Source organism: Sminthopsis crassicaudata, chromosome 1 (genome assembly GCF_048593235.1).
Source record: "Sminthopsis crassicaudata isolate SCR6 chromosome 1, ASM4859323v1, whole genome shotgun sequence".
Classification (NCBI taxonomy): Eukaryota; Metazoa; Chordata; class Mammalia; order Dasyuromorphia; family Dasyuridae; genus Sminthopsis; species Sminthopsis crassicaudata.
The window spans coordinates 725,678,837-725,698,584 of record NC_133617.1 but is presented as its reverse complement, the minus strand read 5'-3'; the positions used below and the strand labels follow the sequence as shown (position 1 = coordinate 725,698,584).

Genomic DNA, 19,748 nt, shown 5'->3' with positions numbered 1-19,748 from the left:
ATACTGACTAAATAAAAAGATTATTCCAAAAGCACTAGTGTGATTTTAATTTTTAGTATCTAAAACTTTGGGAGCATACCAAGCAATAACTTGCCGACTGCACTCAGTAAACTCACTAAATTGAGTACAATTTGGAAAATTCTTTTGATTAGGATTCTCTAAGCATTCTTTTCATCTGGATCATTAGCCAACCAAGTCTCATAGTGACCACAAAGCACAACCATCATAGTCAAGGGATAAAGCATGTCCATTCCATAAGCACTTAGGACTAACTAGTGTATGTGCAGACAGTACAAGTGCAAAGGTAAAATCAAAACTGCTCTGTCCTCAAGAAGCTTACATTCTAACAGAAGCTTATAATCTTTCTTCCTTTTCACTGCTTCTATCTCTTTTATTTAGCTTAGTCAACAGGCAAAGAAGTGATGGGGGACAACTGGGGAAGAATTTGCTTTCTTCTCTCCAAGATACATGTTTGAAGACTCATCATTCTACAGAATCATAAGAGTCTGACTTAAGGAAATCCGACCCTCTTAGATAAGGAGGGGGAAAAAAAAGTATAAATAGATCCTTCTCACTTTTCCTTTCTCCCTTGCCCTCGCTCTCTCTCCTCTTTCTCCTTCTTCTTCTCCTTTTCCTTCTCCTGTTTATTTGTTTTAACTTGCATTGAGGGGAAAGGTCAAGCTTAAGACAGACAACATAAAGATTACCTGTGGTCCATCCCATGTGATGTTCAGTCTGTACAACACATGCTGGGAAAATGCTCGAAATAACCCCGTATTTTGGCAGCCAGAGATCTAAAATCAAAGTTATAGCTGTCACACCCAAGCACAATCCCATTCCCAAAAGCTGTTTTTATTGGTCCATAATCTACATCTCAAATAACCAAGTCCCTACAATATAGATTTGTATACCCAGTTATTCAGTGGTTATTACCAATGGAGTGTTGTAAAACAATCCGTATCTCATTCGGGGAAGTAAGGAAAAGACAGCTTCCTTGAAACATACCTGGAGGAAAAAGTTTAAAAGTGATGCAAGCCTTAATGTCACATAGTAAGTTAGAAAACTACAAATCAGTACTATGTTAGACTGTATTACCATTTTATTAAACATAATGTATATGTATGTGCATTGTGTATATTCTATATCTGTGTGCATATATACACACATATATACATATAACGATACATATATGCACAATATGCATATATATACATATGTGTAGATATATCTCTATATGACATAAATATATGTAAACATTTATATAAGAGAAATTAGGATCATATCCTAAAGGAGCAGAAGATCATAGACTTAGAGCTTAAATAAATCTTAGAGATTATCTAGTTCTACTCCTTCCCTGAGAATTTGAGTCAAGAGAGAGATTAATGATTTGTGCAAGGTTATATATGAGCTTGTGGCAAATAGCAATACTAGGATCTGAATCTATGACCTTACTCCAAATTTAGCTTTCTTTCCTTTGCATTTCTCTGTCTCCCAAGTTTGTTGCTCCCCCAGTATTTTGGATTATTAAAAAAATTTGCTCTTTCATCATCTACATTTTCTACTGTATCTCTTCCCTTACCATACCTAAAGAGTTATTCTTTCTATCAAAGAATTTTTGTTCAAATGGGAAGAGAAAAAAATTCAATGAAACTAACCAATCAATTCTAATTCAATTCTAATCGATCAATTTAATTCAATCAAACTAATCAAAATTAAAAAACAATGTTGCCCAGTTCTGCAAAAGAATAGGAACGGGGGAGTGGAGGCACTTTTTCATATTTCTGTGAAAGTGAATGTTATAACATTATAAAAAACTGACTTTCTAAAAGACACACTTTTCAATTGTCAATGAGTGGCAACATTCTATTTTTAAAATTATAATGATAAACTAGAAATCTATACCAAAGATGTTCCCTTATTTCACAGGGAAACCATGTGCCCATGACACATATCTATATAAAGTTTTCAGTACCGTTTTTGAATCATATACTTTCAGATGGATGACATCATAGTCGGTGAATGCCTTCCAAGTCTCACTGAATAGATCCCCATATCCATAGGAGCTCTGAAAATGCACAAATAAAAACAAACATGCACACATAATTGTAACAGAGGAATTTGGAATCTGGAGGGAAATTTGGAGTTTTCAAAGAGAGTGCATAAGTGGTTGTCCAGGTATTCAACATGCTCCATTTGGTGATCTAAAGTAGTCAAGGATATATAAAGGAATAGCTAGTTAAAACACTTAACCAAAAGACTGATCATTTTTTCACTGTGGATACTGATACTCAAGATAAAAATAAAAGACCTGAGAAAGTGTCTTTGCCTAGTGAATCATATCAGAAGTAATATATCGGTAACAAAAGTAGCCTCCTCAGCCTACTACATATCACTTTTCCCACCAAGCCCATTTGGGAAATTTTCATGATATTCTGTCTTGTCCTTTGTTTTCCCTGTGATTCAGAATCAAACATCCAATAAGCATCTATTAAATATCAGGCTTTTTGCTTGGCACTGGGGCTACAATGACAAGGAAAGAGCTTATATTCTAATAGAAGAGACAACATATACACTTGTGACTATCTGCAGAGAAGAGATACAAAATACAAAGTAGAACCAGGAGCTTTGATGGTAACAAGGGCTAATGGGGCTGGGAACAGCTTCATGAATTGAAATATAATTGAAAGAAAGCAAGATGGCTTTGGAATCAGGGAATGAGGGTTCAAATCCTGTCTCTTAATAACAGTGTGACTGTGGGCAAAATTATTTAATTTCTCTGAATCTCAGTTTTCTCATCAGTAAACTAGGGATAATGGTATCTGGGTAACCACTTCACAGGCTCTTGTGAGGTTCAAATAAAATGATAAAAGGGGTGTTGTGTAAAGGGCTTTGAATTGCAAAATGCCTTTTTTCCTGAGTTGGACTTATTCATTAGCATAGGTAACTCTTTTTGACAAGACCCTTTCTGTCAATGAAAAGCAGTCCCTGAACCACAAATCAGAAAGTTGGCCGAAACTGAGAGATTAAGTGACGTGCCCAAGGTCAAAGAGCCAACATGTGTAAGAGACAGCTTTCTAACTCTGAGGCCAGACCTTTGGCCATTATCAACACTGGCTTTTATTCCAAAAATGCCAGTCTTCATATTGTTGTTATCGATTATTTGTGTATAATTTTGTGTGTGGGTTCTAGACACCATAAAGAATTTACCAGTAAGAGATTTCTACAAGTCACCAAAACACTGTAATATCATAAATGCAACCTATACAAAGTCTGTGATATTAACCTCATCAAAGATTGATGGGTAACTTGCTTAATTTCCTTACTTTTAGAAAAGAAATCCCATACTAAAAGAATCCCACACTAAAAGAATCCCACACGTCAATAAACACTGTAATGTCATAAATATAACCTATATGAAATCTGCGATATTAACCTCATCAATGATTGATGGGTAATTTAGCTAATTCCCTCACTTTTAGAAAAGGAATCTCATAATAAGAAAATCCCATAATGGGTCATTGAAATACTGTAATGGCATAGATACAACCTATATGAAGTCTGTGATATTAACCTCATCAATGATTGATGGGTAACCTGCCTAATTCCTTATAAAATCATTGTAAGCAATACCATATAAAAATATCTGCCGAGAGAAAAGAACTTGTTTCATTTATATATTGAATTATAAGCTTCAGTCAATATGACAGCAATTCTATATCTTGGTGTATATCTGGGGCAGATGTCTCAGTCCTGTCAAAGTCATTGAGTTTTGTTCGATGAAATGAATAAAAAAAAATTTTCCTTTCCAAGTCTCTATCATGAGTTCTGAAGAAAGGTTCTTCATTATATCACCTAAAGGGAAACATCTCACTGCCAAGGCTCAATAATGAATGAGGTACAATTAGAAAAGACCCTTCCTTTAAACAAAATCAGGTACATGTGGAAGGGAAATTTAATAATGAAAGAGTAGTTCTGATTCATCTTTTTTTCAAAGACTTGATGTATAATTCAGTAAGATCTTCCTCTGGATACTTTTTTGCCCTTTCTCCACCAAATTTAAGTCTTCTACTATGAAGAAATAAACAAATGATATTATGGAATTTTTTTTGTTTATAGACTCGTGACATTTTGGTTTTTTTGCCTGTCATTAATGCAGCCTGCATTCAGATGCCAAAAGGACTTTCCTAAAGTATAGATCTGCTCATGCCATCTCCCTACACAATAAACTTTACCACTTCTTTTTATTACTCCCTTTATTACCACTTTTGCTGTTGTTATTGTTCAGTCATTTCAGTCATAACTGACTGTTTGTGATCCACTTGGGGTTTTTTTGGCAAAAATAGTGGTGTGGTTTGCAATTTCTTTCTCCAGTTCATTTTACACATGAAGAAACTGAGGCAAACAGGGTTAACTGACTTGCCCAGGGTAACATAGATAGTAAGTGTCTGAGGCTAAATTTGAACTCAGGAAGATGAGTCCACCTGACTCCAAGTCTGGTACTTTGCCCATTTTGTTGCCTCTATTTCCCTAAGGATGAGACAGAAATTCCTTTGCTTAATATTTAAAGTTCTTCAAAACTTGGTCCCTTCCTCCCTTTCTTCCCCAACATGAATGACACCGTCTCTACTTCTCCTCACACATGACCCATCAAATCTCCCATCTCTGTGGACTTGCATTTGCTGCTCCCATGTCTGAAATCATTTCCCATCTCATCTCAGCCTTTAATAATCTGTGGCTTCCTTTATAAGTCAGTTGCAAAGCTTCCTTCTACAAAAGGCTTCTTCTGGTTCCCTTTGGAACCAATGTCTTCTTCTCTAAGTGTCAAATGGCGAGGATGCAGAAATTGGAAATAAGACAAGAGTTCAAATCTAGCCTCACAGAGTTACTAGATGTGTGGCCTTAGGGGGAAAAAATAGCCCCTAATTGTTGATAATATCAAAAAAATAACAGATGTTACACACTTTGCAACTTTTCCTGCACTCTATAAATGCACAAAATGTTTACTGAGTGATTGACAGAATGTTAAGAGTGAGTGAGGGACGAGTCCCAAGTTTGAATGCTGTCTCAGATAATTACTAATTGTCTCAATTAATTTCTTTCAGCCTCAATTTTCTCATCTGTAAAATGGGAATAATGTAGCAGGATTGTTTTGAGGATCAAATGAGATAATGTATGTAAAAGTATTTTTGAGAACCTATGTAAAATTTGCTAATAGCTATTAACATTTACTCCATTTTCATGGGAGAAAACCGATATTCCATGAGAATGACACAGAAAATTATTTGTTACTATTTTTTAAATGTGACATGAGAAGTCCTACCCTGTGAAATTTGGGCCATCCAGAAAGTATTGCACTAAGGACCTTCATAGAAGAAAGACAAGTTACTTGGCTCATCTGTTAAGATCCCTAGATCCTATTCTTAAGACAGTTCTCCCACATTGAATAGTTGAGCTTTCAATTTTTGGAACCCAAGTGCAACACTTTGCATTTTGGTAAAAATAACTCAAACTCCAACCATGTGAGAGTATATAAACTCTCCCAGTTTTGAGTCATTCTCCAAGTTTTGAGTCACCTAAAAATGTCCTAAAGATTCTTTCTGTATCTTCATTCAAATAGTTGATTACAGTGCTGAATAGGTTTTAGACAGAATTATTGTGAGCATGTGTTTTCTTTGACTATGTATTATTTGCTACAAGGGCTTGTTTTTCCAATTTTAGGGAGAGGAAAAAGGAGCAAAATAGTGGAGGGATGGGGAAATAAAGGTCTCTGAAGCATTTTTTAAAGGTCCTACTGCCTACACTTAAAGAGAAGATATAAGAGGAGAAGCCAGCAGAAGAGATGAAGGGGTAGGAAGAGAACCATGAAAGAACAGACATGGAAGCCATTGGGGGAAAAGCAACAAGAAGGAAAGGGTCAATTGGGTCACATATTGCAAAGAGATTAGAGATGTTGAAGTCTGGAAAAAATAAAACCATTAGATTTAAGTCATTCTGAGGCCATGCATGAGTGATCCTGCATGAATAAGTATCAGAAAGAGAGTTGGAAAAAGCCATTTAATTTGTCATAATCTAATCAGAATTATTTAGGACCAGAAGAGATCAACCCACACACAAAGAAAGTCAACAGAAGCAACCCAGAAAGAATCTTTCAACCTATTTGAATGGATACAGAGCAAAAAAAGCAGAACCAGAGGAATAATAATCAGTCAATAACCAATAAACATTTATTAAGCACCTATTATGTGCCAAGCACAGTGCTAAAAGACCATAATAATAGACAAAAACAATACCCAAAGTCAAGGGATCTCTGAATAACTTTAATGATCCACCTTGGCTCTAGAGAACAAAATACTGAGACCTCCTCTCAGTAGAAAGGTGGGAGAGAATGGGAAGAGAGCATTGAAACCAATGCCAGGAACAGTCACTATCATCAGGTTTTTGTTTACCTGTTTTTCTTTGCTACAAGGAAATGTTTGATTAATTGAGGTGTCTAGAAAAGACTGGAATCAATAAAATTTACTCAAATAAAAGGCCATTCTCAACTTTATGCCATATGGAAAGACTATAATCTTTTCAATACAATCTGCACCAAAAAATAGTAACACCATAACACTTCAAATTGTAGTATATCTTAGAGGTTCTCGAATCTACCCCATACACCTTTTTATATCATAAATGAGAAGAAATTAACTGATTCATACCCCTAAGGTCTTCAGCATAAGTGGTAAAGCCAAGATAGAACCTTGTCTTGAGTCTAAATTTAATATACTCTACCTTCAACATTATCACTGTAAATCATGAAGGACAAATGTTCAGATTTCTTTGTGTCTCTTGGAAGCCACTTGCATCCATTATATTCACACTGAGAAAATGATAGAAAGGGAGATGAGGAGAGACAAAGACTAGGGTAGGGAGAGGGAAAGAAAACAGGGAAGGAAGAAAAAGAGAAAAAGAAAAAGAGAGAAAAATAGCAAAGGAGAGAGAAAAGTTGGAGGAAGAGAGCGGGGAGAGAGAAAGAGGAAAAGAATCAGAGAAACAGGAGAGAATGAAAAAGAAGAATGGAGAAAGAGAAAGGAAGGAGGGGTAGAATGAGTGAGAGAGGAGGAAGACAGGGAGGGAGAGAAAGGAAGAGACAAGTGAAGGAAGTAATGCCTTTGGACACAGGATATTCTTACTCACAGTATCCCACATGATGATGTTGACATCTGTACTGAAGGAATTGTTAACGTGCTGAGTAATGTAGAGATTGATAAAATCACAGAAGTGGTGATACATGTTAACACCTGGTATTGAAGAAAAGAAACCTATCATTAACCAAAAAGAATCAAGGATCAAGAATCAAGCTCTAAAGGACCTCCAGTAACATTAGTTTTACAGTTGAGGATGTGGAACTCCGAAATGTTCAGAGGATCCTCACAGATTTCCAACTGGAAGACATCACAGAAAACATCTCCAGTGTCCTCATCTAGAAACAAGGAAATGGAGGTCCAAAACAGAAAAGTGACTTTGTGCAAAAATTATTAGAGCGTGTGTTCATTGGCCACTACCCTCTCCTTGTAGTAACACTTCCATTCCCTGCCTTTTTTAAAATTTAAAATTCTTGCCTTCTTCTTTGCCCTAGGTCACACGGGCAATGAAGATCAGACTAGTTTGAATACGAATCACTGCTGTACCACACTGCCTTTATCAAAGATAATGAGGTAAGCTCCAATCTCTCTCACCCCCACATCAGAGCAGCTCTGCTATTCTGTTATTGCTAACTTCATAACAAGCTTCCTTCTCCGATACAAGACTTTTCTCACCTCTGACATTGTAGAACCCTGTTGCTAGCCCTCCTTACCTGGCACTTGGATAATGTAATGATCTGTTCATTGGCCTCTCTTTCTCAAGTCTCTTCCCTCTCTGAACTCTGAATTCAGCTGTGGAATTGTTCTTCCCAAAAAGTAGGTAGACCTGTGTCCCCATCCTACTCACTGAACCCCAATGGCTTCCTATGGTCTCCAAAATCAAACCAAAAATCTATTTGGCTTTTAAAGGCCTGCACAAACTGGTCCCTTCATGTCATTACAATCTCCTTTCCAAGTAATCTACAGTCCAGTGACACAGGGTCCTTCCTGTTCTTCAGGTACAATACTCCATCTTTGGACTTCAAGCATTTCTCTTCCTCATTGTCCCTCATTGCCTGAATCATTGTCTCTTCTCATTTTCACCCCCTGGTTTCCTGCAGATCTCAGCTTAGGTCCCATCTTCTGCAAAAAAGCCTTCCTTCATGTCTCAGGGCCTTTCCTCTGAGAATACCCCCAATTTATCTCCTCTATACCTTATTCATATTTGGTTGCTTACATGTTATCATTCAACTGTGAGTTCCTTAAAATTGGGTTTTGCCTCTATCTCTTCTCAGTACCTAGGACAGCGCCTGACATTTGTTGACTGGGTTTTTCTGTCTCTTCTCAGCACCTAGGGCAGCATCTGGCTTTTTTTTTTTTTTTTTTTTAAACTTCTCTATTTCTAGCACATAGGACAGCATCTGGCATTTGTTGACTTACTGATTAAAAAAAAAAAAAAAAAAAATACACAGAACCCAAAAGTGCCATAGGCAAATGGAATTAGGGTTTCTACCCAATGCACAAGAAGAAATGTGAATTTGGAGGCAAAAGACCCAGGTTCAAATCCCATTTCTGCAAATTCACCTGACCTCTCTCATCTCAGTTATTTCACACCTAAAATGGGATCAAATAGAGTGGGATTAAAGGACTTTTAAAACCTCTTCCAACTCAAAATCAGTGAATGAAATTAAACTGATTTAATCCATAATGGAGCTGAACTATAATATAAACAGTACTACAGAACAAAACTACCATTCAGATTACTGTTTATCAAACTGCAGGTAACTAAATGCTGGAGTGATCAAAAAAAATTGCCAACAGTAAAAGGTATTAAATAAAGGTTTAATTTTTTTTTTGCCTGAGGTAATTGGGGTTAAGTGACCTGCCTAGGGTCACACAACTAGGAAATATAAAGTGTCTGAGTCCAGATCTGAACTCAGGTCCTCCTGACTTTAGGGCTGGTGCTCTATCCACTGAGCCACCTAGCTGCCCCAAGATTTAATTTTTTATGTAAAAATAAACAAGCATAGCTACCTTATTAGTATACAAAGTAGTTTCATTTTTAATAATGGTGAAATTATATGCATACCAAAAAATGGTTTTAAAATAAATTTCTTTATTATTTATTATCAGTAAATATTTGATTTTATACCTATTTTATATGCCTATACTCCTAGAGTCAGATAAAAATTTCTTGGGTGAAAAAATTTAAGAAATGCTGGTTTAGAATACTGCTTCATTGGGGAAATCCCTAACAAGTTGCAATTCAAGATAGAAGAAACTCTCTCCTTCTGCCCCTTCAGAGGGAGGTATTTCCATCTTTGAAAGGCAAGTGATAAAGGGAGATACACTAGGTATTGGGGTAGGGGAGTAGAGGGTTGGGTTGGTACACTGAGGATTTGATAAAGGTTACTTGGTTACTGCCTGCATTTTTAAAGTGCATATCCATGTTCTCCTCTTTCTATAAGTAGGCACCTAATTAACTGTCGTAGAATACTGTAAGATTAAATTGAACCCTAAAGATTAGCACTTCAAAAATACATATTTTAAGGGAGACAAATGTTGAATATAAAATGAAATTCTGTGCCTTTTAACACCTAAAAACATAAAGCATTATTGTTTTATTCCTTTAGTGAAACAAACGGCAATCACAAAAATAATCAGTTCTTCTCATTATACTCTCTCAGATACAGATTTATTGGATTTTCACAAAGGATATATGTTCATACTGTCCAAATGAGAGGCAGTGTGGGTAGTGATTAGAGATCCAGCCACAAAGTCAGGAAGACTTGGGCATAAATCCTATCTTTAACATTTTATATATATATATATATATATATATATATATATATATATATATATATATATATATATATATATATATATGGATTACGTAACCCTTTCAAGTGTAAACTGGACTTGGCAGAAAGAGTTCCCTAGAACAATGAAATTACAGGTCCAAAGACAAAAACAAACACTTTCCAGATACCAGATTAACTCCATACCAATTAGGGAGTAACTCTTTTCTTGAAATTAATTCAATGTGGCTTCTTATCCCAATAATAAGAGCCTACATTTATATAGTGCTTTACATATGTTGACTCATTTGATCACCACAAGAATCCTATGCTAAACTATCCCCATTCTATAGATAAGAAAAACAAGATTTGTGGAGTTTACATAAATTTTACAAGACCATACAGCTCCTAAGTATCTGAAGCTAGATTTCAATGAACTCTAAAATATATGTATATATTTTTGAATTCCATTTCATAGTAATTTTAATCCTATGTATTATATTTCATACACTTTATGAAATACACATTTCATAGGTTTTACTAGACTGCCCAAAGAGTCTTCACATATAATATAAATATCTGTAAATATAGTCATATAAATATTATCTATTAAAATGTAAGTTCCTTGAGCCCAGCGAATGGAACTTGTGTTTTTGTATTCCAAAAACTTAGTTCCTGGTAAATAGTACGTGCTTAATTGGTGCTTTTTCATCCATTCATTCATCATTTAGTATGTCAACAATATTTCTCAAGGCCCTTTAGTGGTCCCAAACTTTATTAGATGTTCTAGAAAGTGGACAAAAAGGAAGAAAAAAGAAAACATAGGCCCTTCTCCCTTTGAAGATTTTGTAATATAATAAGTCTTATACTTAAAGATGTTCAAAATCATAACCCAAAGTAAAAAAAAGAAAAAAAAGACAAGTGGCAATCATGATTCATATATAGCATTAAAGCCATAACCAGATCTTTGTGGGAGAGGGAGGGAGAATGGAACAGGTGAGGGAAAGGAGGAGCACCTCCTCCCCATCTCATACCTGGAAGTAAACAGGTCACAAAGAAACTAACAGGATGGAGGGGTGAGGCAGGGAGGGAATGAGTCATCTAGTAACTTCCTCTTTTAATTAATTATCCTCTCTAATGGGGTACTAAGTGCAATTGTTTCTGTGAGGAAGAAGTGAAAAGGCTATCAATACCCTCTAAATTTCAGTGTCCTAGAGCAAAGCCCTAACTGTTCTGCCCTGGTTTTGACCTTAATTATTAGGAATCTGGTGAAGTACATCTCCATGCTAGCATCTTGCTTTTACTTGGCATATTTTTATCAGTGTGCACATAAATTTCAAATGTTCACTGTGGCATCAGTTCTTTCATAGACTGTTTTTCTTGCCTATTTTTAATTTGCTTTTTTTACTGAATCTTGATCAATTCATTTCCATTTGCTATGCCTACTTTTAAAAAAAAACAAACACCTGAACTTGTCTGAGTTCTGAATCCAAAACTTTCTTACATAAGAATTATGTCTTCAAAAGGAGGGGCCCATTAAAAATACTATCAATAAATTGTGATAATTCTGAAAGATTCATGACAGAAAGTTCTCTATATTTCACTTTAAGCCCAACCTCTCATGAATTTTGATCAGGTGTAGCAGAGTAATCTGCCTCTCATAATGAGGAAGATAATGTATTATAGCCTCTCAACCTGAGAAGTAGGCCATGATTTTAAAAATTAAAATAATAGGTTTGTAGTCAAGAGACACAGCTCTTTATGGGAAAAAATCATTTTATTTTTTAAAATTCTCTCTCTCTCTCTCTCTCTCTCTCTCTCTCTATCACACACACACACACACACACACACACACACACACACACACCTAAATTAAAAAACTCACCTTGAAAAGGTTTTTAAAAGTATTTTTCTACCCTGAGTATGAAAATGACTTTTAATGAAATTAGTTTTCACAAAGCATAATCAAAAGAAGAACATGGGACAGCTATGTCACTTTGAAGAATCTTCCTTATAAGATATGACAGAGAAAAGAGAAATTCTCACCAGTTAAATTCCTTCCCCAGAGACATAGCCTACTTTCATTTAGTTAGGAAAGACTGAAAAGAAACTCACTGCTCCTCTCACCACCCAAGTTCAATTTCCACTCCCAAGTAATACCGAATTTCCACCCTGATGGCCAAAGGAAATTGTCATCTGTGACTACTAGTAAATATACAGCATCTTCACTGTTAACAATGAGGAACGCCCCACAGAGCAGCTCAGACGGCTGCAAAAGGAGCAGACAGACAAGCCCTCCATTACCTGCATCTAATTTCATGAAGTAAGTTGGCTTTTCTATCACAACATCACACTTGCCATCTTCGATAGGTTTGAAGCTTAGCTCTGTGTACGTTTGTAGTTCAGCAAACCTAAAATGAGCAATGATGATATTCTTCTCAAACAGCTGCTGAGATAACCAGTGAGTTATATTCTGATGTAATATTATTTGTAAAACTAAAGATTTAAGCTACTCAAGACTAAATACTCTGTAGCATAAAGAATCAGGGAAGTTTCCCCCAGAGTCAAAGGTAAAAGAAAAATGAATGTGCCTTAGTGAATATAGTACAGGATTTGAAGTGAGAAAGATAGGCTCAAAACCTGCCTCAGATACCTAACTAGGTGACTTTAAGCAATAAATGACTAAAATGAATGAATTAAAAAATTTTATTAAGTACTTATTGTGTGCCTTAGGCATAAACACAAAGCAAAAGCAGATACTGACCTCAACAAGCTTATATTACATTATATTATATTATACTATATTTATTATGTTATGTTATAAATATATAAATGTTATATACATAAATATCTATTTCTTATATTATAAAAAGGGTAAAAATCATATTGTATCATGTCATGTTATACTATATTATGTCATATGCTATATTAAATTACATTATATCATACTGTATGTACTGTTACAAAATATTGCCTCATGTTATAACATATCATTATAAGGAAAAATTATACATAAGGAGAATAGCAGCTAAAGAGTTCTTTGGTTCAGAAAGTGGCAGGAATAGTGAGTGGAGTAGACCTGTCAGAGATTAACACCTTTCCAGAAACAATGGCTTGTCCAAGGTCACAAAAGTACTAAATAGCAGAGGTGTCTTTTCCTCTGCATCCAGCTTGCTTTCCACTGCTTCATATACACCATGAATCAAACTGTGTTCCCAAACACAGTGATTATAAATAGTAGAAAACACTTATATCATGGTTTGCCACATACAGATGTTATTATTTTTATTCCAAGATCAATATTATAAACAGGTACTACTGCTGCATTCATATTATCCCTAGAGACTGAAACTCATCACTCAGTTACAGAATTTCTTCAGCCTCAGGTTTTATGGCTCCATGACAGAATAATTTTCCTAATCATCCAAGCTTTCAAAAAGCCAAATGAACTGCCTTGAGTTTCCCCCTCACAAGAAATCATGAAGTAAAAACTAAATGACCACTCATTTGGGACCTTGTAGGGAGGATTCCCATCCAGCTACAAGTTGGTTTCCATGGTCCCTGAGGTTCTTTCAGCTCTGAGATTCTATCATTCTGTATATCCCTCCCATCACTGTCAAAGTATGAAGTCACAGATATTCTCCGATGAAACATAATTGATAAACAGTCATCCATTCCCCCTTGGTATTTATGACCAATTAAATGTCATTGAAGATATTCATACAACTTAGATTCCCAATAAATATACGTTTTGGGGTATTATATATAAGTCCAACTCTGTCTTCTCTGGAAATATATTGATATTTTCCTCCTTTAAAGTACCACACTAAAATCTTAGGATATGTCAACATGGATAGAAAACAATTTAGAGAAAAAGCTAGTCTCAGCTCTAGGAAGAGCTCAGTTCAAGTCCTGACCTTGACATGTATCAGCTGTGTGACCCTGGGGAGGCCCTTAACCTCTCCATGTTCTAGGCAACTCTCTCAGGCTATGAGTTGCAAAGAAGGAGTTGCAAAGAATTTCCTCATCTGAAAACATACATAGGGATGTATCCCTATAGTCACATAATCACAGGCCCAATTCCTAGTCTTTTCTATTTTCCAGCACTCAAAGGGACCTGTGATCTCATTGATATGGGGGAGTAGAGAGGTAGGTAGATAGATAGTTAACTAGATAGACAGATTGACAGGCATATATACAAATGAAGAGATGGATGGATAGACAGTAGATAGATAAATGGACATTCAGATGGAGAGATAGATGAACAGACAGATAAATTAGATAAATAGACAGATGGATAGATGAATGGATGATGGATAGATGATAAATAGGTGACGGATGGATAGATAGATTAGACAGAAAGACAGACAGAATACATGGATGGATGGATAGATGGATGGATGGATAGATGAATAGACAGATGGAGAGATAGATAGATAAACTAGATAGATGGATTAGATAAATAATCCACCCATATCTGTCAAAGATATATATCCATAGGGAGAAAAAACTTTTTTTAATCTTACCAAGATTGTAGAGGGCTTTTCCGCTGACCTTCAGATATCAATGCACGAACATCAAGTTTACAATGACCTCCTATGTCACCTTTCTGTAGGAAGTTTTCCTTAAATCTGTTTCACAACCAACAAACATCAAGTTAATTCCCAGAAGCTTCTGCTATGGTTTAACACATAGACTACCAAAATATACACATTCAGTTCCATCCAACAAGCACTATTAAGCCCTTAGCAGATACAACACCTACACTAAGTTTTGGGAACACAAACACAAATAACACTCGAAACTTACACTAGAGGAATACAACATTTAAATTGATTTCTTTCGGTCCAAGTTGTGATTTCCTTGATATAGGGAAATCCTGGTGAGAAAGTTTTCTCTAACAATGGAGATGAGCAATTGCTCTTCAATTTGCAATATTAAAGAGCTACTCAAGGCACGTGGGGGTTAATTGACAATAACTTAGAAACTTAGAAATGCATGAATATTTGTACACTACCATATAATATCAACCCAAATTTACAGTAAGGTTCTGTAAACACTCCATAAAATAAAAAGAAAAAATTCAGATTTCTTCTCTGGTATGAAGAGAGAACCAAAATATTTTACATGGTTTTTCCAGATAATGGAGGCATCATACCTCTAAGCCCCAAGATATGGAAGGGACAACGTATTATTTCAATTTATCCTATATATATATAACTTTCATTGCATATATTTGTTTGCTTGTTTTCTCTCTGATTAGACTGTAAGCTCCTTGAGGGAAAGGACAGCTTTGCACCACATTTTGCATCCTCAGAATTTAGCATAGGGCCTAGAATAAATGTAGTAGGTACTTAATAAATGTTTATGGATTGGCTTATTGAGTCCATCAGGACTTAGATAAGCCATAAAAGTACCTGTCGTGATTTCTCTTCACTTGTCTTAGATCAACGTATAGGTTTGATGCTCTACAGTACTGAAGGTAGCGTGAACAAAGTAGCCAGGAATCACCCTGAAGGAATAAACAATACACAAGAATAAGCGCCATTTCTCAGTATCAAAGGACATGCAAAAGCAGTTTCACAGGAATAAATCCAAGCTATCAACAAATATATTTTTAAAATCCTACTAATCACACTGGAAAAATTCACAACTCTGAAGTTTTTCATGACATTCATCTCCCCAATTTCCATAGAAGAAAGACTCTTTAATGGTGCCATTTTGGTGGTACAAATAAAATCTAACCCATCACTTTGGAAGATGTCATTCAAAATAAGCTGAAAAATCTCCCAGGGTCATCCACAGATCTGTTGCTAGTCTCTCTCTGGCCAAAGTATGGCAACATCACTATTATCAACATAACACTAACTCAGGCTGAGCCGAAGTCAGCTCAGTCTTGTGCTATAATTATTCATTTAGGAGAACTACTACTGAACTATCCAAACTGCTGGAGGGAGAGAGGAAGTAGAGTTTTACAATTTCATATAATTTGAATTAATTTAGTTTAGGCAATTTTTTTTAAATTTCACAATCCCCCCCAAAAAGATAATGAGAGACATCATGGGCTAATTATTTAATTTCTCTGAGGCTCCATTTTTTAATATGTAGAAATGAGGACGTTGGACTAGATGGCCATTAAGGTTCTTTTTATAACTCTAGGGTTTGGTTCTCGAGAGATGATGGGAGTACAAGCCCCAGACTGGGATCAAAAGATTAAAATATTACCTCACAAATATGGAAACCTGGACGACCCAACCTATATAAGCTGATGAATCAATGACTCTGGCTAACCCATTTAATAGCCATTGGCAAAAGGAAGAAAACATCACTGTTTTCAAATTATTTCAGAGGGAAATTATAAAGATAAATCTAAATGTTTTCATATTCTCCAGAAGGAAAAAGTACCTTAAATCCAAAGCATTATCAATGTCATCAATACCTCAAGGATCTATGTTCTGGATGTAGGAATTCCCTTCCATTTCCACAGATCGCAACCAGATAGGCTCAAAGAGTAAACCATGACACGCTGTCTCTATTGCTATTGAATAGGTGGGATGGAAAAGAACTATTGATGAAGTTTTAGTGTGAGATTTTGATATAAATTAAAGAAATATCCATATTAACAAATTCTTCTTTGTATCATAATGATATATATCACAACACTATCTATGTTTTTTTTTCTTAAAAAAACTGGAATTCAGATGGTTTTTAAAAGGAAGAAAAATGTAGGGTTTTTTAAAGACCAAAATACTTACTGTTTCCATAGGTTGACAGAGGGTCCGTAATTCATGCAGGCGCTCCTTTGCATAACCAAAATCTGCTTGTTTCCAGAATATCTCCTGAGCTGATTCAATGGTATTTGTCCTAATATTTTTTAAAAGTTGAGAATATTTATCCTTTTTTAAAAAAATAATTAATATTTACTTTTCTAATTTCCAAAGTTAAAAGCTATCCAATAACAATCATGAAAATAAAAATCAAGCCTAAGCAAATATTCATGGCTTCAAAATAAAATCCAAAGTAGAAATGAAAGAATTATACCCTGGAACCTAAGATAACAAGCTATTATTTAGTACAGTTCTACTTCATTTACTTAATATGTTTTTAAAAAATTTTTTTATACTTAATGTTCCCCTTTAGAAAGAGTGTTTTATCTTCTATAGAGAAGTCTCTCTGAAGCCAAGATTATAGGTCTCTATCTAAAGGCAGGAGAAAAGAGGGAGACAGATTTATTAACACGTGGGACAGCTTTTGCAGCCACTCTTGAATATCTACTAGCAAAGTTTCTGAAACATAATAGGTACTTAATAAATACTCAATTATTGAATGGCTGGGTATCTAAGGAAATGATATAACAAAAGAAAGAAAATACAAGATTTTAAAAACAGAAAAGGAAAAAAAAGTTCAAGAAACTTACCATCCCATATCCACATAACTACAAATGGGATAACCAAACCGAGACTCTGGTCTGCATGCTTTCTCATAGCCCCAGCAGGATTCAAGATGCTTTAAATGTTTCTGAAATATAAACAGAACCACATACATTTTTCATAATCTTTTAATATTAAAGTCCCATCTTGATGCAATTTCTCATAACTTGTAAGAAATTAAAAGGATCATAGAAGATAAAATGAACAATGTTGATTATAGGAAAACTTAAAAAAATTTTCACAAAGTCAGTAAAGTTAAAATCAGAATAGAAATAGATAAAAGGGGGGGAATTTTATTTATGGCAAGTTTCTACAATAAAGGTCTCACATTCAAGATATAGGAGGAATGTATTCAAATATGTAAAAATAAAGCCATTCCTCATTATCAAAAGATATGAAAAAAGTAGTTTTCACAGGAAGACATATAAGTTCAACAGATATGCGAAAAATTCTGCAAATCTGATGATCCATTGTGATGGACTTGGTGCTTTTCATCAATGAGGTGACTCAAGGCAATTACAATAGATTTGGGATGGAAAATGACATCTACATCCAGAGAGAACCAAGAACACTGAATGTGGATCAAAGCATAGTATCTTCTCTTTTGTTGTTGTTTTTTGGCTAGTTTTTTTTCTTTCTCATGTTTTCATTCCCTTTTGATCTGATGTGCAGCATGACAAGTATTGAAATATGTTTAGAAGAATTGCAAATGTTTAACCTATATATAATTATTTTCTGACTTTGGGTGGAATGGGGAAAGAGGAGGGAGGGAGAAAAATTTGGAACACAAAGTGAATATTGAAACTTATCTTTGTATGTATTTGGGAAAATAAAATACTATTGAAAAAAGGATTCTGCAAATCAATAACAATTAAAGAGATTCAAATGAACATAACTCTGAGGTTCCACAAAATACTTATAGGATTGATAAAGGTGAACAAAAATGCAAATGATAATTGTTGTAGAGGCTATGGGAAGGCAGGTACAGTAAGGCACTCTTAGTGAAACTATGAATTGGTCTAGGAAGAAATTTGGAATTGTACCTAAAAAGTCACTAAACTGCTGTGTTGACCAAGCAATAGCACACCAAGCCCCTAGCCTTCCTATGTGCCAAGAACTGTCCTAAGTGAGAGAGGTACAGAAACAAAAAAGGAGTTTAATTCTACTAGACTCATTTTAAGAAAATAGATGCCATCAATAACAAAACTAGGATCTTAGAAGTAAAGGCTTCATATTCTCCATGTTTAAAAGTTTAAAAAGTTACTTGAAAGAAATGTGCTCTGATCCAAATATGCCTCTCACTGCTAGATATATACACTAAGGAAGTCAAAGAGAGAAAGACCCTAAATACATTAAAATAATTATAGCTGAACTTTCTGAAGGAGAAAGAATTGGAAACAAAAAAAGATGCCCATGAACTAGAGCAAAGGGGCAACAAACTGTGATGTGTGAACATAGTAGAATATTAGTAAAGCCTAAAAAAATGATGAATATGAAAAGCTTAGAGACCTATGGGGGAAACTTATAGGAAGTGAAACAAGCAGATCCACAATATTACAATGAATACCACTACTATCCAGAATAATACAATGAATACAACTATGTAAATAGAACAAACAAGTGTTGTGCAATTTATGATCAAGTTTGATCCAAAAAAGAAAGGAGAAAATGCATTATTCCTCCCTTCTTTGTGGAAAGGAAGATTATTGCTTTGCAATACTAAATACCGTTAGATTTCTTTAATCAAGTAATAAATTTAATTAATACGTTGATTAGTTTTGCCGAACTTTGCTTTATTATAAGCAATAAATGTGGGGATTGGGTGAAAGGAGAAGAAAATATTTGGAAATGAAGGCAATTTAAAAACAACAACAACAAAAATCAATACAAAAGAAATTATTCTTTGAAATGAGATGTGCTCAGAATGTTTTCCTCACCACTCCCAAAAAATGTTCATTGCTGAGTTTGCCAATAAATACCATCACACCTGTAGCACCTTAGGCCAATTTAAAAAGAAGTTCTTCATACTAACAAAAATGGCCCCTGAGATAGGCAAACTAGACCTGGATTTAGTCCTCAGAGATTTTTTTCAATTGAAGTTGTATTTGCAAGATTCCATTGTCTCTCTTTTCTCTCCCTTTCACAAGGAAAACAAGTAATCAAATCAAACAGATTGGAAATTCCACTGATATCAGAACCAATCCTGGTCCCAAAAAAGAACCACATTTGCTGCTGGCAAACATGGGCAGCCCCTTGTGGGTAAGCTTGGCTGGCAGTTCTGCAGCTGGGTCACAGAAGAGATCCTTCTGGATTCCCAGGCAGCCCTTTCCCACCTCATATCCTGTGCCAGCAAGCCTGGGAAAGGAAGCTTTACAATGCTCAGCTTTGATCTTTCTGGCAAAGAAACAATGCCT

General features: G+C 35.2%; 1 protein-coding gene across 1 annotated transcript in view; it reads right to left on the bottom strand.

Moving 5' to 3' along the window:
- EOGT (EGF domain specific O-linked N-acetylglucosamine transferase) overlaps positions 1-19,748 on the bottom strand; it is a 41,366-nt gene that overhangs the window by 14,340 nt on the left and 7,278 nt on the right. Inside the window, exons 5-13 of the mRNA XM_074284141.1 lie at positions 17,322-17,422; positions 16,660-16,768; positions 15,322-15,416; positions 14,431-14,535; positions 12,209-12,315; positions 7,180-7,283; positions 1,973-2,065; positions 934-1,005; positions 708-794 (exon numbers count right to left, since the gene is read on the bottom strand). Of these exons, the coding sequence (XP_074140242.1) occupies positions 708-794; positions 934-1,005; positions 1,973-2,065; positions 7,180-7,283; positions 12,209-12,315; positions 14,431-14,535; positions 15,322-15,416; positions 16,660-16,768; positions 17,322-17,422 (873 nt within the window). The remainder of the gene's footprint in view (positions 1-707; positions 795-933; positions 1,006-1,972; positions 2,066-7,179; positions 7,284-12,208; positions 12,316-14,430; positions 14,536-15,321; positions 15,417-16,659; positions 16,769-17,321; positions 17,423-19,748) is intronic.